The sequence below is a fragment of the Macrobrachium rosenbergii genome, chromosome 40 (genome assembly GCF_040412425.1).
Source record: "Macrobrachium rosenbergii isolate ZJJX-2024 chromosome 40, ASM4041242v1, whole genome shotgun sequence".
Classification (NCBI taxonomy): Eukaryota; Metazoa; Arthropoda; class Malacostraca; order Decapoda; family Palaemonidae; genus Macrobrachium; species Macrobrachium rosenbergii.
This window is the reverse complement of record NC_089780.1, coordinates 21,815,166-21,835,165: the sequence shown is the minus strand read 5'-3', so window position 1 is coordinate 21,835,165 and position 20,000 is coordinate 21,815,166. Positions and strand designations below refer to the sequence as shown.

Sequence of the window (20,000 nt, the reverse complement as noted above, 5' to 3'; positions counted from 1 at the left end):
AGAAGTGGTATTATGGACTGCACCCATCGCGACAGTCCTTCAGTTAACTGCCGCAGGAGTTTCCGAGTTGTTAAGTTCCGTCGTCTTTGGGTGGTCATCGACAAAAGGCAGAAGCTCCGAAAACTGGTTCTTTCTCTCGTGATCCCTCTCCGCCTCGAATCTCGTTCGTAATGTTTCCAGTATTGTATTGTCCGTAGCTTTGTGTCTGTGCGCGCGCGCGCGCGTGTGTGTGTGTGTGTGTTTGTGTATGTCTGTGTGTGTGTGTGTATGTGGGTGGGGGGTGTGTTTGTGTGGTGGGATGGGGTGATGGGGTGATGGGGTTCCTATTGTTGTCTGTTTAGGACGGTGCCTGATGTACTCTTGTTTTCGTCGTTTATTTATTTATTTGTTTTTGCTTTTTTGTTGCTTGTTGTAGAACTGTTTCGTGTTCTGTTCTGTGGACGGGTCTTGATTGTTTAGGAAAATTATATCCATATTTCTTTTATTTTGTAATCCGTTAACAAGATCTCTAGAGAGATTCTCTCTCTCTCTCTCTCTCTCTCTCTCTCTCTCTCTCTCTCTCTCTCACACACACACACACACATACACGCACTGACCAGTTTTTTGTGTCAAAAGCATCAACATTGTTTTAACACAAAGTTTCCAATCTTTCAGTATACGTATTCTCTCTCTCTCTCTCTCTCTCTCTCTCTCTCTCTCTCTCTCTCTCTCTCTCTAACACACACACACACATAAAAGTCTGTTCCGTTTACAATCTGGCAGCGTTTTCCGAGTGAAAAAGATAGATATGCGAACAGAGAGTACACGAGCAATAGAGGAAGAATCAGTCAAAATGGTTAGGCAGAGAGAGAGAGAGAGAGAGAGAGAGAGAGAGAGAGAGAGAGAGAGAGAGAGAGAGAGAGAGAGATTAACAAGCAGCCATATATCATGTAAACAAACAGAGGACAACTCAAACAGATTTTGAAAGATGTCTGTCTCGTTAAAAAATATTTTATATTAATAATCAATTCTAGTACAATTTAAACAATAATACTACCATATGCGAAGGAAGAAATTAACAAATATACGTAAATTACGAAAAGAAATACATAAACAATATACCAGACACACGCAAAAGAGTTGTAGAGTAAGCTACAAAATAATCTAGACATACTTTAAAAGACATAAAGCCGTCTGGAAGCCATAGACATTTCGACGCCAAAAATCACCTCGCATCGGAACCTCATCAAACGACACTAACCATCCCATGAAGATAATTGATTGGTCTTTCCCCCTACGATAATCAGGTGAATGGTCAACAGCAGGCAGAGCCGAAAGCTGGTTGTTGAACACCTGACGTCAATCCTGGCGATAATTATCATGGCTGATCCACCTGTGTAACATATTTGGATATTTTTTGTGTTAAGTCTTCAAAGGCGCAAGTCTGGTCGAGCATCGTAGCGTTTTTTAAGATGATTTTCACCCTATATTTAACACACTGTTGCCAGATGGGATGGGTGAATAACCTTACAGATGTGGCCTTAAAGAACAGTTATGGTATCGATGAAATTATTCTTGGCGTTTGTATAGGCCTATGGGATTTTAAATAAACACACTGATTGAAAATCAAGTATATTTCAGTTCATTAAGGATGATATCAGCATATAACATAATTTTTAATGACGAACATTAAAAATATTGATTGAGATTCAAGTATATTTCAAATTCATTAAGGATACTATTAGCATTTAACATAATATTTAATGACAGGAACATTAAAAAAATTGATTGAGATTCAAGTATATTTCAATTCATTAAGGATACTACCAGCATATAACATCATTTTCAATGACAGGAACATTAAAAATATTGATTGAGATTCACGTATGTTTCACTTCATTAAGGATAATATCAGCATATGATATTGCCTTCCTCTCGATCTTTGCATTGAAGTGGGTAATTCTAAAAATACTTCAGGGAAACGTGTTTCAAGTACGTATTATGAGTTGCTCTTATCATTTGCTAATGTGATTCAGAATATCTTTTATTCTAGAATTTAATATGTAATTTTTTCATTTATTTTTTCATGTTGGTTGCTTATGATTAGATTGGTTATATCAAATGGCCTTTTGAAGGGTTTGTAATTTTTTAAATTGTTTATTCATTTCACCAATATCTTTCCATATTGAATTCACTCTCGTATGTATGATTATCAGGATACATAAGAACCATCTAAGATTATTCATTACATATACATTTATACATATACTGTATATATATATATATATATATATATATATATATATATATATATATATATATATATATATATATATATATATATACATATATATATACACACACACACACATATATATATATATATATATATATATATATATATATATATATATATATATATATATATATATTATATGTATATATGTATGTATGTATGTATGTATGTATATATGTATGTACATATATCAAACGAGAAATTCGACACCATCGTACAAAATCTTTAAACAGAAACACTGAAAGCAACAGAATGTATGTATGTATGTATGTATGTATGTATGTATGTATGTACATATATCAAACGAGAAATTCGACACCACCGTACAAATACTTTAAACAGAAATACAGAAAGCAACAAAACGAATAACACTTGAAATCAAACTTTCCAACAATCGTGCTGGCGCATTACATCGGAGAGGCAATCCTGGAAATGAAACACTACAAAAAAAAATTAATAAATAAAAAATAAATAGAAAAAAACGTTATTTGAAACCCACCACTAAAACTTTGTTAAGGTTAGTCTGGAATCCTGACCCGTTGCCAGAATATCAGGGTTTTTGACGGATTCCCATGACGTGAGGTGAAGTTACCCCACTCCGCTCTCAGAGAGAGAGAGAGAGAGAGAGAGAGAGAGAGAGAGAGAGAGAGAGAGAGAGAGAGAGAGAGAGAGTCTTTCTGTAACTATGTGAAGGAAGAGAGAGAGAGGGAGATAAGAAAATATAGAGAGTGGGTCTTCTTGTACCTAAGTAAGGAGAGAGAGAGAGACAGAGAGAGAGAGAGAGAGAGAGAGAGAGAGAGAATGAGTCTTCTATGTACCCAACTGAAGAGAGAGAGAGAGAGAGAGAGAGAGAGAGAGAGAGAGAGAGAGAGAGAGAGAGAGAGAGAACAAAGTCATTGTGGAGATTTTACTTGCGTCCGCTATCACTTTTAATTATGATGGCTCACTTCTCTTCCCCTCTCTCTCTCTCTCTTTCTCTCTTTTTCTCCTTTAATTTTTCTTCTCTGTTACATATAACTTCCGAGAGACGAATCTTTCTCCGCTCTTTCGCCATTTTCCGGTCTCGGGGAAAAGTTATGCTCATGAATTTTTATGTTTCAGAGCCAGATTTCAGTAAATGTTTTCGTGTTTTAATTTTTTCTTAGAATTATTTCTTGATAATTGTATGGTCGTTTAGCAATTGCTTTTACTTGTCTTTCTCTTCAACGAGGTTTGGTATATCTTTAAGCTCCTTACTGGATGATCTAGATTCTACACGCATTCTTTTTTTGTGATTTTTCATAATTGTATGATCGTTCAGCCATTGTTTTTACTTCTCTTTCTCTCAAAAGAGAGAGAGAGAGAGAGAGAGAGAGAGAGAGAGAGAGAGAGAGAGAGAGAGAGAGAGAGAGAGAGAGATACCTCGTTAGAAAAAAAAAGTAGCTTTTGTGGCATTAACCATAAAGGTAATGATTTGTCATTACGTTTAATGTGTTTTGACTCATTCATACTAATGCTTATGAAAGCCATTATTACAATTGCTTCTCCCAACTGACCGCCTCCCCCCCACCCTCTCTCTCTCTCTCTCTCTCTCTCTCTCTCTCTCTCTCTCTCTCTCTCTCTCTCTCTCTCTTTTTAGAGAATAAGATCTTTAAGCTTTTCCTCGGTTTGAATTCCCATTTCCAGTTAACTTGATTTCATCTGTCGTATTTCCCATATAACTCCATTTTGTAAATGTGTTACATTATCTAACTTTTAACCTATTAGTGTTTTTACCCTCCCGGCCGTTTATTTTCTTTTCACTTAATCTGATTTTTCATTGTTCTTTCTTAACGCAGGAACTCTATCTGTTTCAGTTAGTCTGTTCCAGCTAGTCTGTTCCAGCCAGTTGGTTCCAGGGAGTCCGTTCCAGCGAGCCTGTTCCAGCGTGTCTGTTCCAGCAAATCTGTTCCAGCGACCCTAATCCAGCAAGTCAGTTCCAGGGAACCTGTTCCAGCGAGCCTTTTCCAGCAGACCTGTTCTAACGAGCCTGTTCCAGCGAGTCTACTCCAGCTAGTTGGTTCCAGCGAGTCTATTCCAGCTAGTTGGTTCCAGCAAGTCTGTTCCAACGAATCTTTCCCAGTGAGTCTGTTCCACTTGGATGGTGCCAGCGAGTCCGTTCCAGCCAGCCTGTTCCAGTGAGCCTGTTCCAGCGTGCCTTTTCCAGCAAGCCCCTTTCATCGAGCCTGTTCCAGAGAGTCAGTTCCAGCGACCCTGTTCCAGAGAATCTGTTTTTTAGGCCAATGCCTTTCCTTCCAATTTCTTGATTTGAGTCTCCCCTCTTCTTCCCCTCCACTTCCTCCGCCTCTCTCTCTCTCTCTCTCTCTCTCTCTCTCTCTCTCTCTCTCTCTCTCTCTCTCTCTCTCTCTCTCTCTCAGCCTGGCGTGTTCCGCCGACCAGGAAAAACACTCACATAAAATCCTTTATCAAAACCTCAGCAATTTTCAGCCCCTCTTCACTAAAAAGAAATTATCACCTGGAATGTAACCTATAAATTTCACCAATAAACATTTCCGTCCGATTTCCTTCCAGGGGGAAGAGAAAAATGTCGCTTCCTCTGTTACTTTATTCTTTTTTTCTTCTCTTTTTTCCCCCTTTCATTTGTCGCGTCGAGATAGCTGGGTAAAGTCCTCTTTGTCTGTCTGTCTGTCTGTCTCTACGTACACAAACATGTTTTAATATGCAAAGTAGAACAAGCTGAAGCCGTAGAATTTATTACTAATTAGTCAAACATTTTTTTTCACTATACGTATCTTGGATGGTCTCAGATTTGATTCTGTTTAAAATTTTCTTCCCAGTTACCCAATTAACTAATTGTGTTAATAGTGCGTAATCTCTCTTCATCTTGTCCTCTAATTCATTGTTTTCAGAATTGTCTGTATCAGTTTGTAATTCCATCGTAAATGGAAACCTTTAAATTTTACTTTTATTTCACTCTTCTAATTATCAGATTTTCGTTTTATGATACAAAGGCGTGTGTATTAGTAATTATGCATATTATTTATTTATGTATTTTATTCTCATGCAAAACCACACACTAGTGTCTGGATTTCTGAGTGACTTCGTTTTTAAATCTGTCATAATCCTGGACAATACTTTTGATTATATTTTTATCTGCTGATTTATCTAGTAGTTTCATAATCATGGCGCAGATTCACGTCTCCTTTGATTAATCCTTACTCATCCTGGAGTTGAATTTCATGTCGAAATCTGGTCACTCTTCGACAAAGTGGCTGCAAGTAATGGTACGTTTCATTTACCTTAGCAACTGCAAAATTCTTTTTGCTATGCAAAGTGGTATATTTAGAATATGAATTTTTAGCATTTGTGATTCATCAAACCAAATGATTATTTGAAGCCAATGCATTTAGAGTTACTCTTATATTCTCGATATATATATATATATATATATATATATATATATATATATATATATATATATATATATATATATATATATATATATATATATATATATATATGAGTGTGTGTGTGTGTGTGTGTGAGTTTGCGTGCAGTGTGTTCATTTCTGAACGCCTGGATGCGTATATGCTTTAGAAAATGTAGTTATCTGCTACTATTCCTCCTGAAGCTCAATTATTTCCTAATATTCTCATACATCTATATATAAAATAAAATAATGAAAATAATGATAACCAAGGAAAGGCTGCAGAGTCTTGTTATCTAAAGCCTTCAGCCAAAGGAGAAGAAATGAAAACCACATAATTTAATATTTTACCCTGAAATGTACTCGTTCGGGTCTTGACAACGAGAGACATTGAGAAGACGAACAATACCAAAATTCAATGAATACAGATCACATCCATTAACACAGTGAGAGAGAGAGAGAGAGAGAGAGAGAGAGAGAGAGAGAGAGAGAGAGAGAGAGAGAGAGAGAGAGAGAGGACCCTTTCATTGGATTTATTAGAGAACTGTTCGTAAGTCTATATTGGTCTTGGAGCAAGAGGGGCTCAATAATTGTGTGAACTGACAGTGATTCTGTGAAGTTATGTTGATTTTTGAAAGCCAAAAATAGTTGCTTCAGGAGGAATGTGGAAAGTTTAGATATTAATAGGCATATGAGCTAAATAAAGAAGTATGTGTCATGTACAGAAATGGGACAGCTGACTAGTCAGCTATGAATCAAAATATGTCTCATGAAACTTTGGAAACGATATATATATATATATATATATATATATATATATATATATATATATATATATATATATATATATATATATATATATATATATATATATATATATATGTGTGTGTGTGTGTGTGTGTGTGTGTGTGTGTGTGTGTGTGTGTGTGTTTGTGTGTGTGTGTGTATACACACATATTTATATACTATATACAATCACACACACATATATATGTGTGTATGTGTGTATGTGTATGATTTCTACTCAGGGATGAAAAGCATGACATATAGACCCAAGAGAATAAAAATAAATGAGACAACTTCAGTTAACCAGAATATGAGAGCCATTAGTCAAATAAATTTAAGTCAATTATTGCAAAAATATTTAAGATAAACAAAATGTATCTTTTTAATATCGTCAACTGAAAGTAGGCTAAAAAGCCTAAAACCAACTTTAATCAAAAGTTACTTTATTTGTGGTAGTAAAAGTGATAAAATCAATGAAATAAGGACAAGAAACATTAATTTCTTAATGACTGTATGGCTGTTTTGTTACAGAGGACTCCTGAATATTGAAATGAGGGCTTGTTTCAGAGATCAGCCAACACGATTGTAAGTTATAGAGATCTTAAATATTCTCAGTCCACCAAGAAAGGTATCGAAGACTGTATTCACTGGAAAATAATAGTATTCTCCCTAACTGGCAAAATGGTATGAAGAGGTTAGTGCATTTGAATAAAAGTTGGAAGGTGTATGACTTAAAATATTTAGTTCAAGACTTTATGTGTTGAAATTGGATAACTGTTCGTCTCTTTTTCTCACATGAACATCAAAATCTCCCACTTGCGGATCGTATATATTCTGTTTTAGGATATGACGATCTCCAAGGCATCTCACTAATAATCCCATCCTGTCTAACTACCTTATTTTCAACTACCTTATTCAGTCGTTCCCATCGTTATTCCCTCTTCATTTTTATCATTTCAACTCCTCTGTTCTTGAATTATGCTTCTCTTGTGTCATTTTCATTCAGTAGCCACATAAAATGTACGTTTGCTAAACTTGAGACTGTTTTTTTTAAAACAGCATTTCTTCACTTGTCCCTTTTATTCAGGATTCACTAAACTTTCGAATTCCACGAGTTACTTTTAGAACTACTGTTTATCTCTGTTATTCTTCCGTACGTTCATCAAAAACACTTCTCATTCTCTCCTTTTCATTTTACTGTCTCCAAAATAATCTTGGTTTTCCTCTCGTACTGTTTATTCTCTCTTGTTCCTCCTTACATTCAACAAAGAACACTTCCTATTCTCACCTTTACTCTTGATTTTCCCCTCGTACGAACGTTCCTTTTGCTGCAAAAGCTGTGTAACACACAATCATCTTTTTCGTTTCTAAAATCTTTCAGGTTTCTCATTTCTTCTCTCTCTCTTTCTCTCCCTCCCCTTACCTCTGTCTCTCTCTTTCTCAATCTCTCTCCCTCTTTCTCTCCCCGATCTCTCTCTCTCTCTCTCTCTCTCTCTCTCTCTCTCTCTCTCTCTCTCTCTCTCTCGCCTATGCTTGCGAGCACTAACTGGTTTCTCGACGCCTTCATCACAAAACATTTCGAACTCCACATCAACTCCCACCAACGCTGCTTATTTAATACAATGCCATTTTTCCTCCCTCTCCCATTTTAGACGCCAAAGTTTCGGAAGAGGGAAAAGTTGTTTGTACGTAAGCAAAAGCTGCTGCTGCAACGTATGAAGAAGGGTTTGTTGGGCTAACTCTTCTTCTTAGACGTCTTCGCAGGAATGCAAGTGATTACCGCATGCCAAGGAGGGAGAAAAATGGAAAGCCTGATACCATGAACTCTCTGAATAGTCTATATTTATGAAGGATAGATAAAAATATGAGGGATGCGGGGATGAAGGTAAAAATGTTAAAAGAAATAAAAATGTTAATCTCTTGCCCCGAGGAGATCTGGTCAAGTGGATAGAATCCACGAGGTGAAAAATGTATATAAATCAGAACTTCTCGTAGGATGGATGAGAAGGAACCTTTAAAAGTGCTTGATAAACGTTATAGAAAATATTAGAATGGAAAAACCTTGATTTCCAGGAAGACTGCGAGTGAGTGAATAACGAAGGCGTGGGCTGCAGTTCATGAAAGGGAATCACTATCTTCCTGAATGATATTTTGTGTATGTTTATGCAGTTTATTGATGTGGAGGTTTAATGAATACAGGATTCATCACTGGTTTTGTAATGGGAGAACGATCATTTTATCTACTGTTATTAGGTCAGTAGATCACTCGGGCATACTGCTTACCAACCTACCCAAGTATAAATAGGTACCAGTGGCTACTCTACTGGTTTCAAGAACAGGGAGAAGGGTTCCAAAACTCATGCTTATAGGTTTGAGAAAGACGTATGGTGTTAAATAGCATATATATATATATATATATATATATATATATATATATATATATATATATATATATATATATATATATATATTTTATATACATATAATGGATGTTAAATAACATCCATTGTTATATATATATATATATATATATATATATATATATATATATATATATATATATATATATATATATATATATATTAGCTGAAGCCACTGGGAAAGTTCAAAATGAAACGACAGAGTGCCAAGTATTTTCGTACTTAAAAATACACGAAAGTTCCTAGCACTTTGCCGTTTCATTTTGAACTTCCCCAGTGGCTTCAGCTAATAAACAAAATCACGTGCTTACTTTTGTGATTTCTTAATATATATATATATATATACTGTATATATATATATATATATATATATATATATATATATATATATATATATATATATATATATATATATATATATATATATGTGTGTGTGTGTGTGTGTGCGTGTGTGTGTGTGTATACACATACACAATGAATATGAACTTATAATGCATGTAAATCCCCACACCGCCCAAGTTAGTGCGACTCTGCTGTTTGTGCTGGTGGCTGGGTTAGCCCTGAAAATCCTGCTCGTCACTCTTAATGAAAGAAAAGTTACACCAGGCTTTTACGCTCTCTGTGGCCAAGTCTTCATCAGTCTTGCTCTTGATTAAAAGAAGGCAACCTTTTTCACCAAGAGACTTCGCCCACTCGCTTTGATTGAAGCATTTTATTCTCCTTTATGAGATTAGTGTTTACCAAGCACTTCACCACTCCTTTGACTGCCAGCGTGATAATATTTTTACTCAAATTTGGGGGAAACTGTTTTTTCGCGGGGCGATTCAAAATAATATACCCTAGCTTTTGGCAGAAACTCTCAGCTTGGAAGGTTTATGAAAGGGAGTGAAATGCAAAATCTTTGTTAGTGTAAGAATCAAATTATTTTTTCTCTCAAAGCATTTCTGATCTTCAGTGGTAAAAGAGTGAGATAATGAAAAGCAGTCCTATAAAAGTAATAATCTTTGTATTTAAAAAAAATTGGTCAGTATTCATTGAATAGTTTTGTTTTCAAAGGATTCGATTACCTAGTTAAAAAACAAATATTATGATAAAAAACATAATTTCTGATTATTGTCAAGTAAGTGAAAGGAAGATGGAATTACTTAGTTCCTAAATACATTCGTTGATAAAAGCCATTGAAAAAAGAAAACAATAAAACAAAAGCGACGGGAACTATATACCTATAGTGTCACCTGATTACATTTTTCTTTAGCCATCGTTCCGTGCCAGAATATTTCGACGATCCGGTCCTATCTTTCTTCAATATCCTCCCGACGACGGGAGCGATAGAACACGTTACCGACCACTGAATTATGAGCGTCCTGGGTGTCTGGGAAGGAAGGGAGGGGTGGGAGGTTCCCCGGTGTGGGGGGGGGGAGAGTCGCCTTCCTAGGTTTAAAGTTGAACCCATTAATCCATCACGTGAAAAGTGGAAGGGGAACGCTAGGCCACCCACTACGGTTCGGGAATGTAGGGGGTTGAAATGTCCTTTTTCAAAAATCGAGTCGTGAGTAGTTTACTTAAAACCTATTAGTCTTTATAAAAACGGATTTCTTGGTATGTAGGGCATTCGTTATTTTCTTCTGTATTGTGTAGTTTCTGTAACTGTAAAGTGTTTATATATTTGTTGTTTTGGTAATGGATATCTATCTATCTATCTATCTATCTATATATATATATATATTATATATATATATATATATATATATATATATATATATATATATATATATATATAGAGAGAGAGAGAGAGAGAGAGAGAGAGAGAGAGAGAGACAGTGGGTGATAAGTTATATCCAGATATGGGAAAGGTATTAAAAGAATGTCTAACAGAGCAAAATGGCCCCCTCTATATATATATATATATATATATATATATATATATATATATATATATATATATATATATATATATATATATATATATGGGAAAAAACAAAGGTGTATGATGGGATTTTGACTGAAAAGATAAGACAGATGACAGACAGCCTGAGAGGGGGGAAAATCAGAGTGAGTTCAGACGAAGACCAAGCGTGATATGAAACAGCTGTGTGAGGCGTTTGAGAGCAAAGGGGAAGAGATGCATGTGTCATACAAGAATCTCGAGAAAATTTATGGCAGAACTGATGGATAGAGTTTGTGATTGGTTTGAAACGCAGGCAATCTTAAGGATGTTGAATTATACATTATGCATTTTTACCAAATCTCCTTTGCAAAGCATTAATTCTGCAATACACTGAAGGCCCCAACGCGTATTCTGAACGACGTGAAAACTGTCCCCTATAGCTCTTTGATAAATTTACATTTTCTAAATTATCAGTAATGGCATTTGTTATTGTTTTGGTCAATATTGCTAACGTGAAAATATCACATTTATAGTGAAAAAATATGTAATGCATTGCAGATTTCTCGTCTTTGTAACAGTCATCGAGTTAGTCGAAATGACAAAAAAAAAAAAAAAAAAAAAAAACGGGAGGAATTTGACCACCTGAACAAGGACCCTGCAAACTCTCCATCGAAGACAGCGAGGTGATAAAGTCTACGGAATCACAACACCATATTTCACTACCTTCTCCGTTCTTGACAGAGTAAAGTATTGCTGTATGTAGAAACAATGATGTGCCATTTTTAGTTAAGAAGAAAATTTTTGATGCTGCTATTATGTTAACTATATTATATTCATGTGAGTCATGGCTAAATGGGGATATTAAACCTATCGAAAAGAAAATATAAATGGTGTATTAAACAACTTTTGGGGGTCAGAAAAACTACTAATAATGACGAATGTATGGTAGAACTGGGACTTCCGCCGATGAGGGCATTAATAAAATCGAGGCAAAGGAAATTCTTTAAAAAGATGTGGCTTGAAAGGAATAATATGGATGATGACCCTCTGATTCATGCCATGCGAATAGTGATGAACTATAATGACTCTGTTTCGAGGTATATACAAAACCTTATCTCTGATAATACTGATGATATTGAGGAAGGAAAATGTGAACTGCAATTAAAGGTCAGAAACTCCAATTCCAATAGGATTGTGTTTTATAAAACTGTTAACCCAGATTTAGTCGTTCATGACATTTATACAAACCAATTAAGACTTAATGAAATAGAACGTGTATCATGGACAAGAATGCGGTTAAGTGCTCATTCATTGGCGGTTGAGACAGGTCGGTGGAACAGAAGAGGTAGGGGCCGTCTGCCAATGGATGAGAGGTTGTGTTCATGCGGTGAGATCCAGACAGAGACTCATGTCATTGAAAATTGTCCACTTTCGTTACAGATCAGGCAGACGTATAACGTTACCACAGCTTTAGACTTGCTAGTAACCAGAACCGATTATGATGTAGTATGTAAAATTGTACATGAGCTTCTTTCTTTGTATCGAATGTAACACATTACTATAATGTGTAAAATGTAACTACAGGGAACTTGTTGATGGCGCATAGTTAAATTGTTTTTTTTAGTTTTAGTACAATATATGTGTAATTGAAATTCATTTATAAAGTATAAGAGATTGTACAAAATCTATTGTATTTAATTTTGTAATTTGGACCAAATACTCTTTTGTAAAATTCATATTATTTTGTATTGTGGTCAATAAAAATATCTATCTATCTATGCTTGTCGTATTTCTCTCTACCAGAGTACAGCACGAACATTAGTCAACAATTGTCCAATACTTACGTAGCAGAGAAAAGAACTACGCGAAAGGCTGATAAGACTCAATGTAAAGTAAATTCGAATGACGTAGCCATTCTGCTTAACAGAACATTGGAATTCTTCTAATATATATGCTAAATTAGTTACTTAAACCCGATAAACCCCCATTCTCATGTCAAGAATAATCGAGTCAGAGAAATGTTTATTCGTAATTACAGTTTAAAAAACTTAAAAATGGATTGCACTAAAGCAAAAATATAAAAAAAAACTGGCACCCAATCCCCTTATTTTGTGTTCTAATTACTGTACATCGCAAAATAAAGTCAATAAAATCTCAGTCTAGAGAGATAAATACGTAAAAAAAAAAAAAAATTAATAGTGAAAACATGAATAGGAAAGGCTCAATAATTACGAGTAACGCCCTTTTTTTCCTAAACAGCAATGCACAAGGCAGAGTAACTTACGGGGCAACTTTGGTTTAGGCGGGTAATTTATACTGCGTTAAATTCGCTGTTACCAACGACTGAAACTTGATTTCTGATTGGTTGTCTGCTAGGTGTTACCATGGCAGCCTAATGTTTACACAGAGTCGTGAAGTGTAAAAACTATTTTATTCGAAAACTGAAAATAAAATCCCTTTTAAGCACAAATAAACCCACGACATAAAAACGTGTTATTTTCATATTAAAAGACTAGGAACAATTTTTGGGCATGAAATGTAAATCATCCAATTCTATGCGTTGCTGTTGGAAAACTCTATACACCTAAAAGGAAATTACATCTATTTTTTGTTGTGCTTCTATGATATACATGTCTTTGGATTATAGCGGAAAGGTATAGAAAAAGGCTAATTGTAATAATTCTGATTCTCTGCAAAGATTTTGCAATATGCCACATTTTGAATAATCCACATTTATGCATATCTTAAAAATTGGCATCTGGGGTAAAATATAAAACGAAATATAGTGAAAAAATATATACAAAAGTTTAATTGCTGTAATAATTATGATTCTCTGCAAAGATTTTGCACTATACCACATTTCCAGTTACCCAAACTTATATAAATATTGAAAAAAAGTGGAATCTGGGGGAAAATATAAAACTGAAAATACGTTTATTGCAGGATTATTCAACGGCGCTACATCTCGTCTGCAATGCAAAAAGTTTGCAATATATGGACGGGCCTCATGCATACTCTAAGCCAGTGGTTCTTAGAACTTTCTTGAGTAACAGACACCTTTGGGAGTCTCGAGAAAGTTATGGAGTCCCTTTCTATAAAAATGCATATAATCACACAAACAGAACTTATTTCACACAATGTATATACGTTTATTTCAACTGAATATTAAATGCCTCGCACAGAAAGTAATGAACAGACTTTACACGGAATCAAGTTTCTCTCTGGTCTTCAAGCAAAAATTGTCTAGGGGTGAGGCGACTAGCCTCATGACCTTTTCTTGACCTTTTCTTGACCCCAGTAGCTCCTGGTCCCTATTGCAAAATTAATAATTTATTTGTAGCTATCAAGAATTCACTGAACTTAAAAAACTTTCACAGGACATCAAAGTTTCGTAGTAAATAAAAACTTGCAAACTGTACCAAAATGCAACCGTTGCAAAACAATCTAAAACTAGTGGCTCGAAAACTCGAAACAAAGTACATACAGTTTTCGAATTTCTGTAATAATAATAGCGTTTTGACTCTGACGGAATTAGAAGTCTTAGAAATCCCTCTTTTGTCAGAAATCGAAGGCGGTTAGGATTCTTTCAAGCAGGACCCTCCCAAGAAGATTATTTCGTGATGCCTCTTGCTTATGTTGCAATTCGACCAGTATCAGTGGAAATCAGATTACTACTCAGGGAAGAGAGAGAGAGAGAGAGAGAGAGAGAGAGAGAGAGAGAGAGAGAGAGAGAGAGGAAGGTGGCTTGAAGAGATTGTCTGCACGATAGCAAAGAGAACAAACATTGCTAGTAAAACATGAAGACTTTTTTTTTTGTCTTCCTATATACTGTCTAGGCAGGGATATCTGCCCTACAGAAAGCTTTCTCTGGCATTAAACCAGTTATAAGTATAGGAAGGATGATATAAGCAAAACGTCTTATAAAGGTTACTTTACTACTAATGACAGATAATAATATTTCTCTTGCGAGTAACAACACTCATGATAGAATTTCTCCCGCGTAAGAATTCGCTATATCTTAGGAGGCAGTATCAATGTTTGAACATTTATTTACATTATAATTTCTTCATATTCACAAGACACAAGACAATCTAACGTTGTCACTATCATGCACAGATCACAAACATCCTTGTCCCTGCCTATATTTTTTTAGAAAATGATTACATTTTTAATTACTTTCATATTCACAAGACTCGACCTAACCTAGCCTTGTCAGTATCATACCCAGAGGACATACAACCTTGTATTTTGCTATATTTCTTGAGAATATATTTACATTTTTTAAATACTTTCATATTCACAAGACTCGACCTAGTCTAGCCTTGTCAATATTATACCCAGAGGACATACAACCTTGTCTCTTACTATATTTCTTTAGAATATGATTACATTTTTTAATTACTTTCATTCACAAGACTCGACCCAGTCTATCCTTGTCAACATCATACTCAGAGGACATACAACCTTGCCTCTTCCTATATTTCTTTATAATATGATTACATTTTTAATTACTTTTATATTCACAAGACTCGGCCTACTCAAGCCTTGTCAATATCATACCCAGAGGACATAAACCTTGTCTCTTCCTATATTTCTTAAGAATATGATTACATTTTTTAATTACTTTCATATTCATAAAACTCGATCTAGTCTAGTCTTGTCAATATCATACCCAGAGGACACACAACCCTGTCTCTTGCTTTATTTCTTTAGAATATGATTAAATTTTTCAATTGCTTTCGTATTCACAAGACTCGACCTAGTCTAACCTTGTTAATATCATACCCAGAGGACATACAACCTTGTCTCTTCCTATATTTCTTTAGAATATGATGACATTTTTTAAACACTTTCATTTCCACAAGACTCGACCTAGTCTAGCCTTGTCAACATGATACCCCGAGGACATACAACCTTGTCTCTTCCTATATTTCTTTAGAATATGATTACATTTTTTAATTACTTTCATATTCACAAGACTCGACCTAGTCTAGCTATGTCAATATCATACCCAGAGGACATACACCTTGTCTCTTGCTATACTTCTTGAGAATATGATTACATATTTTAAATACTTTCATATGCACAAGACTCGACTTAGTCTAGCCTTGTCAATATACCCAGAGGGCATATAACCTTGTCTCTTCCTATATTCCTTTGGAGTATGATAACTATTTTTTTTTTAATTTTCTAATTTTCCTTGATGCTTTTCAACCACCTAGAAACCCGGGTCATGAAGCGGATTGGATGAAGGCTGGGAAACCACACACACACACACACACACACACACACACACACACACACACACACACACACACACACACACTCCCATGCAATTAAACTCAAGCAGAATACACCACAAGGGTAGAGAGTAAGTAGAATGCAATCTCCCCGCTCTTCTCTCTCCCTTCCTTCTTATCATGAGAGGGAAAGAATCTCAGAGTGCTCGTGACCCAGCTTCCTCTGGGGCATTTAACTGGGTCTTCGGGTCATTTAGCTTCCGCACTGAACCATTTAGCCTCAGTTTAGCCACGCCGCTTTCTCAGGATAACGCCAGTCTTAAAAGTCTGGGTTTTTCGTTTTTATTTTGCTTTTATATCTCTCCCTCTCTCTCTCTCTTTCGCTCTCTTGCATTCTCCAACTCGACCCCCCTGACTGCATTGATTGCAGACTTCAAATGTTTACATGCATTTACCAAAATACAATTCATTTCGTACAGGGCAACCCCAGGGCAACCCTCTCTCTCTCTCTGTCTGTCTGTCTCTCTCTCTCTCTCTCTCTCTCTCTCTCTCTCTTGCATTCTCAAACTCAACGCTCTGCCTGCATTGGTGTCAGACTTCAAATGTTTACATTTAATTACAAAGACACAAACTATTTCTTAATAATATTTTCAGATTTCCATGTTCAGTTGGAATTTAATTATCACAAGTATATTGCAGAGGGAAAAAAAATTAAGTTACCCATCGACACCCCTCACGTTTTATTGACAATAATTAATAGGACTTTAGAAACACAGGAAACCTAAGAGATTTCAAAGAATAGAAACTAACTAAACAGTTACAAGTTATTACATAAGCGACTATAAATTATTAACATTTGTTTGTGTTTTTCCTTGATTTTTAATCGGTATAATAAAACGAGAAGAAAATATAATTTAAATTGATAATTTGTAAGAATTACAAAGTTTCAAGAATAATAAATTTAAAAATAACAATATCCTTATCAAAACAAAAGAATGAGTTAAAAGTCTTTTTTTTTTTTTTTTTTTTTTTTTTTTTTTTTTTTTAAAGGAAAAGCATATTAGATGTCATTAGAGTTCAAAATGGGAAAGATCAGTTTCCATCAAAGTTATTAAAGTTATTTTCCCCAGTTCTCCTGGGGTGTTTCTTCTTGACACTTTTCCTAATCTTTGCACCCCTGCAAGAGATCACCTTTCTTACTGATATTTATTTTTAATTAAAGCTAAAGATTACAGCTTCCAAGGCCTATATATTTCCTGTAGAGTGGAATACCTCTCATCAGAGCTATTTATTCTTTTTTTTTTGGTGTTAGCAACAATTGGAATGTGAAGAAATGGCTATGCACATATTTTGTGTAATACATAGAACGACACCAGATGGCAGATATGATCAGAGCAACCATTACTGGAGAACTACAGCAGTTTAGAGTGAAAATAGAGATAATAGTTTCTTTCCAGAGTAAATAAAACATGAATGAGAAAGAGAAGAAAGAAAAGATATAAAGAGTTTTGGAAGAAGTAAGTGAAAAGGAGAAAATTTACGTGTATGGCGAGTATACGTCGAAAGACGGGAGAATAAAGATCAATAAACGGGATAAAGAGATGCCATAGAGATAGTCTTTTGAGCTGTATGGGGACCCCACGGGAGTGCTTCCATGGGTGTCCGAAACCAACACCACAGAGGACAGTCCTTGGCCCAGACGACCTCCTGCCTACAGCTTCTTTGTTTTGATTCAAGATTTTTCTTCTTCTTCTCATTCTAATCTCGATATCTAGACTGAGCCACTATTTTAATGAGGTTTTCCAACGGCTCCTCAGCTACTTTGTTTTGATTCAGATTCTTCTACTTCTTCGTCTTATTCTACGCTAGTAGTCTGGGAAACCGTTTTAATGAGTCTTTGCAACGGCTCCTACCATCTACAGCTCCTTTGTTTTGGCTCAAGATTCTTCTTCTTCTTCTTCTTTTTCTAATCTTGAAACCTAATCTGGGTTGCTGTTTTAATGAACCTTTACAGCAGCTCCTACCATCTGCAGATACTTTGTTTTGGTTCAAGATTCTTCTTCTTCTTCTTATTCTTAGATTGATACCTAGTCTTAGTTTCTGTTTTAATGAACCTTTGCAACGGCTCATTTAATTTCTTTAGGACGATACAAATACCGATTCCAAGCCTCCCTGTTTATCCGGGCTTGGGGAAGATAAAAAGCTTGATCATTTCTACGATTAGCAAGACATAAAAAATGAACACAGGGAGAGTTCATTCCCCGAGGCAGGTTTCTCCTGCACACATTCGCATTTTGAAAAGACACATAATTCGGCAAAGCTTCACTAATTCAGGATTATAAAAAGCAGAAATAAAACCTCCAGTATTATGACAAAATCTGGAAATTCTGGTCATAATTCCCATGCAATATCCAGAGAAAAACAATTGAAAAAGAGTTGGGAGGGGGGGGGGCGATTAACTTTTGTAAGAAACATGGCTCTAGAGCAAATATAGTTTTTGTTACATAAACTTATTCCTAACGTGGAAACTGAAAAAAATCAACATATAAACATATAACGGCAAAGTCTTACTGAACGGTAGATTCTGGAAACACAAAAATAGGCCTCGCCTCCACATCTATCAAAAAAAAAGTGTTCTAAATATTATACAAGGGTTATCTACATAATGTAATTAGGGTCTTCCACACTAGGCCTATTGCTCCCAAGGCTACTTACATATGTATTGAAATCATCTTAATGAAGAGGCTGGGTCATTTGAATGTTAATGTTTCGTTGTAGGTCTACGAAATCTCGAGATATTGTTAATTAATGGAGGACCCTTGGAATAATTTTTCAGAATTGTGTAATGTCTTTTTCAGTGATAGTTTATTTCCTATAACCGTAGTGTGATTAAGAAAAAAAAATTGATATATGGCATGTTTTATTATAAACAATGGCAAAGAAAGGACATACGAACTATTAACTATTAAGATATATATATGCACACAAACACACACGCATATATGTATATATGTGCATGTATATATATATATATATATATATATATATATATATATATATATATATATATATATATACATATATATGTATATATAGCAATATAAATATATGTATATATATATACATAGCATATAGCATATTTTCCCAAAAAGCGACATCGACTGGAAAAAAAAGCTTGTATTTCGTCTAATCATCATCACAATAACATTACAAAAACGCCCTTATTCATGAACGCCATACGGACAAATTCGTTTATCGCGCATACCCGAATGTCCAACATCACCAAGTAAATTTGCATAACAAAGGAAATTGTAGGTTCTAATGTTAATGAAGTAAAATGCTAATAATAATAATAATAATAATAATAATAATAATAATAATAATAATAATAATAATAATAATAATAATTACTCGCTAAATTATGTACCCGAGTTGTTCTCGTCACTGAATAAATTAGCCATGATATTTAAAGTCTGGCAACTAATCATATATACATGCATTATAAAGAACAACCTTCGTTATAACGCTCGTAATTATTATAATAAACAAGTAAAAAATGCGCCGAAGTTTCTTCGGCGCAATCGAGTTTCCTGTACAGCCACTACAGCGTATAATCAAGGCCACCGAAAATAGATCTATCTTTCGGTGGTCTCGGTATAATGCTGTATGAGCCGCGGCTCATGAATCTTTAACCAAGGACTGGTGGTGGCCTATCCTATATCGTTGCCAGAAGCACGATTATGGCCAACTTTAACCTTAAATAAAATCACAACTACTGAGGCTAGAGGGCTGCAATTTGGCGTGTTTGATGATTGGAGGGTGGATGATCAATATACTAATTTGCAGCCCGCTAGACTCAGTAGTTTTTAAGATCTGAGTGCAGACAGAAAAAGTGCGGACAGATAAAGTGCGGACAGAAAAAAGTGCGGACAGAAAAATGTGCGTACACAAAAAAGTGCGGACTGGAAAAAGTGAGGACAGAATA

At 35.2% G+C, this 20,000-nt stretch overlaps 2 protein-coding genes across 2 annotated transcripts in view; both read right to left on the bottom strand.

Moving 5' to 3' along the window:
* The window catches only part of LOC136826339 (BUD13 homolog), a 1,555-nt gene extending 1,457 nt beyond the window's left edge, over positions 1–98 (bottom strand). Inside the window, exon 1 of the mRNA XM_067083593.1 lies at positions 1–98. This exon is cut by the window's left edge and continues 103 nt beyond it. Within this exon, the coding sequence (XP_066939694.1) occupies positions 1–98 (98 nt within the window).
* LOC136826225 (somatostatin receptor type 2-like) overlaps positions 1–20,000 on the bottom strand; it is a 493,594-nt gene that overhangs the window by 84,173 nt on the left and 389,421 nt on the right. The gene's annotated exons all lie outside the window — the stretch shown is intronic.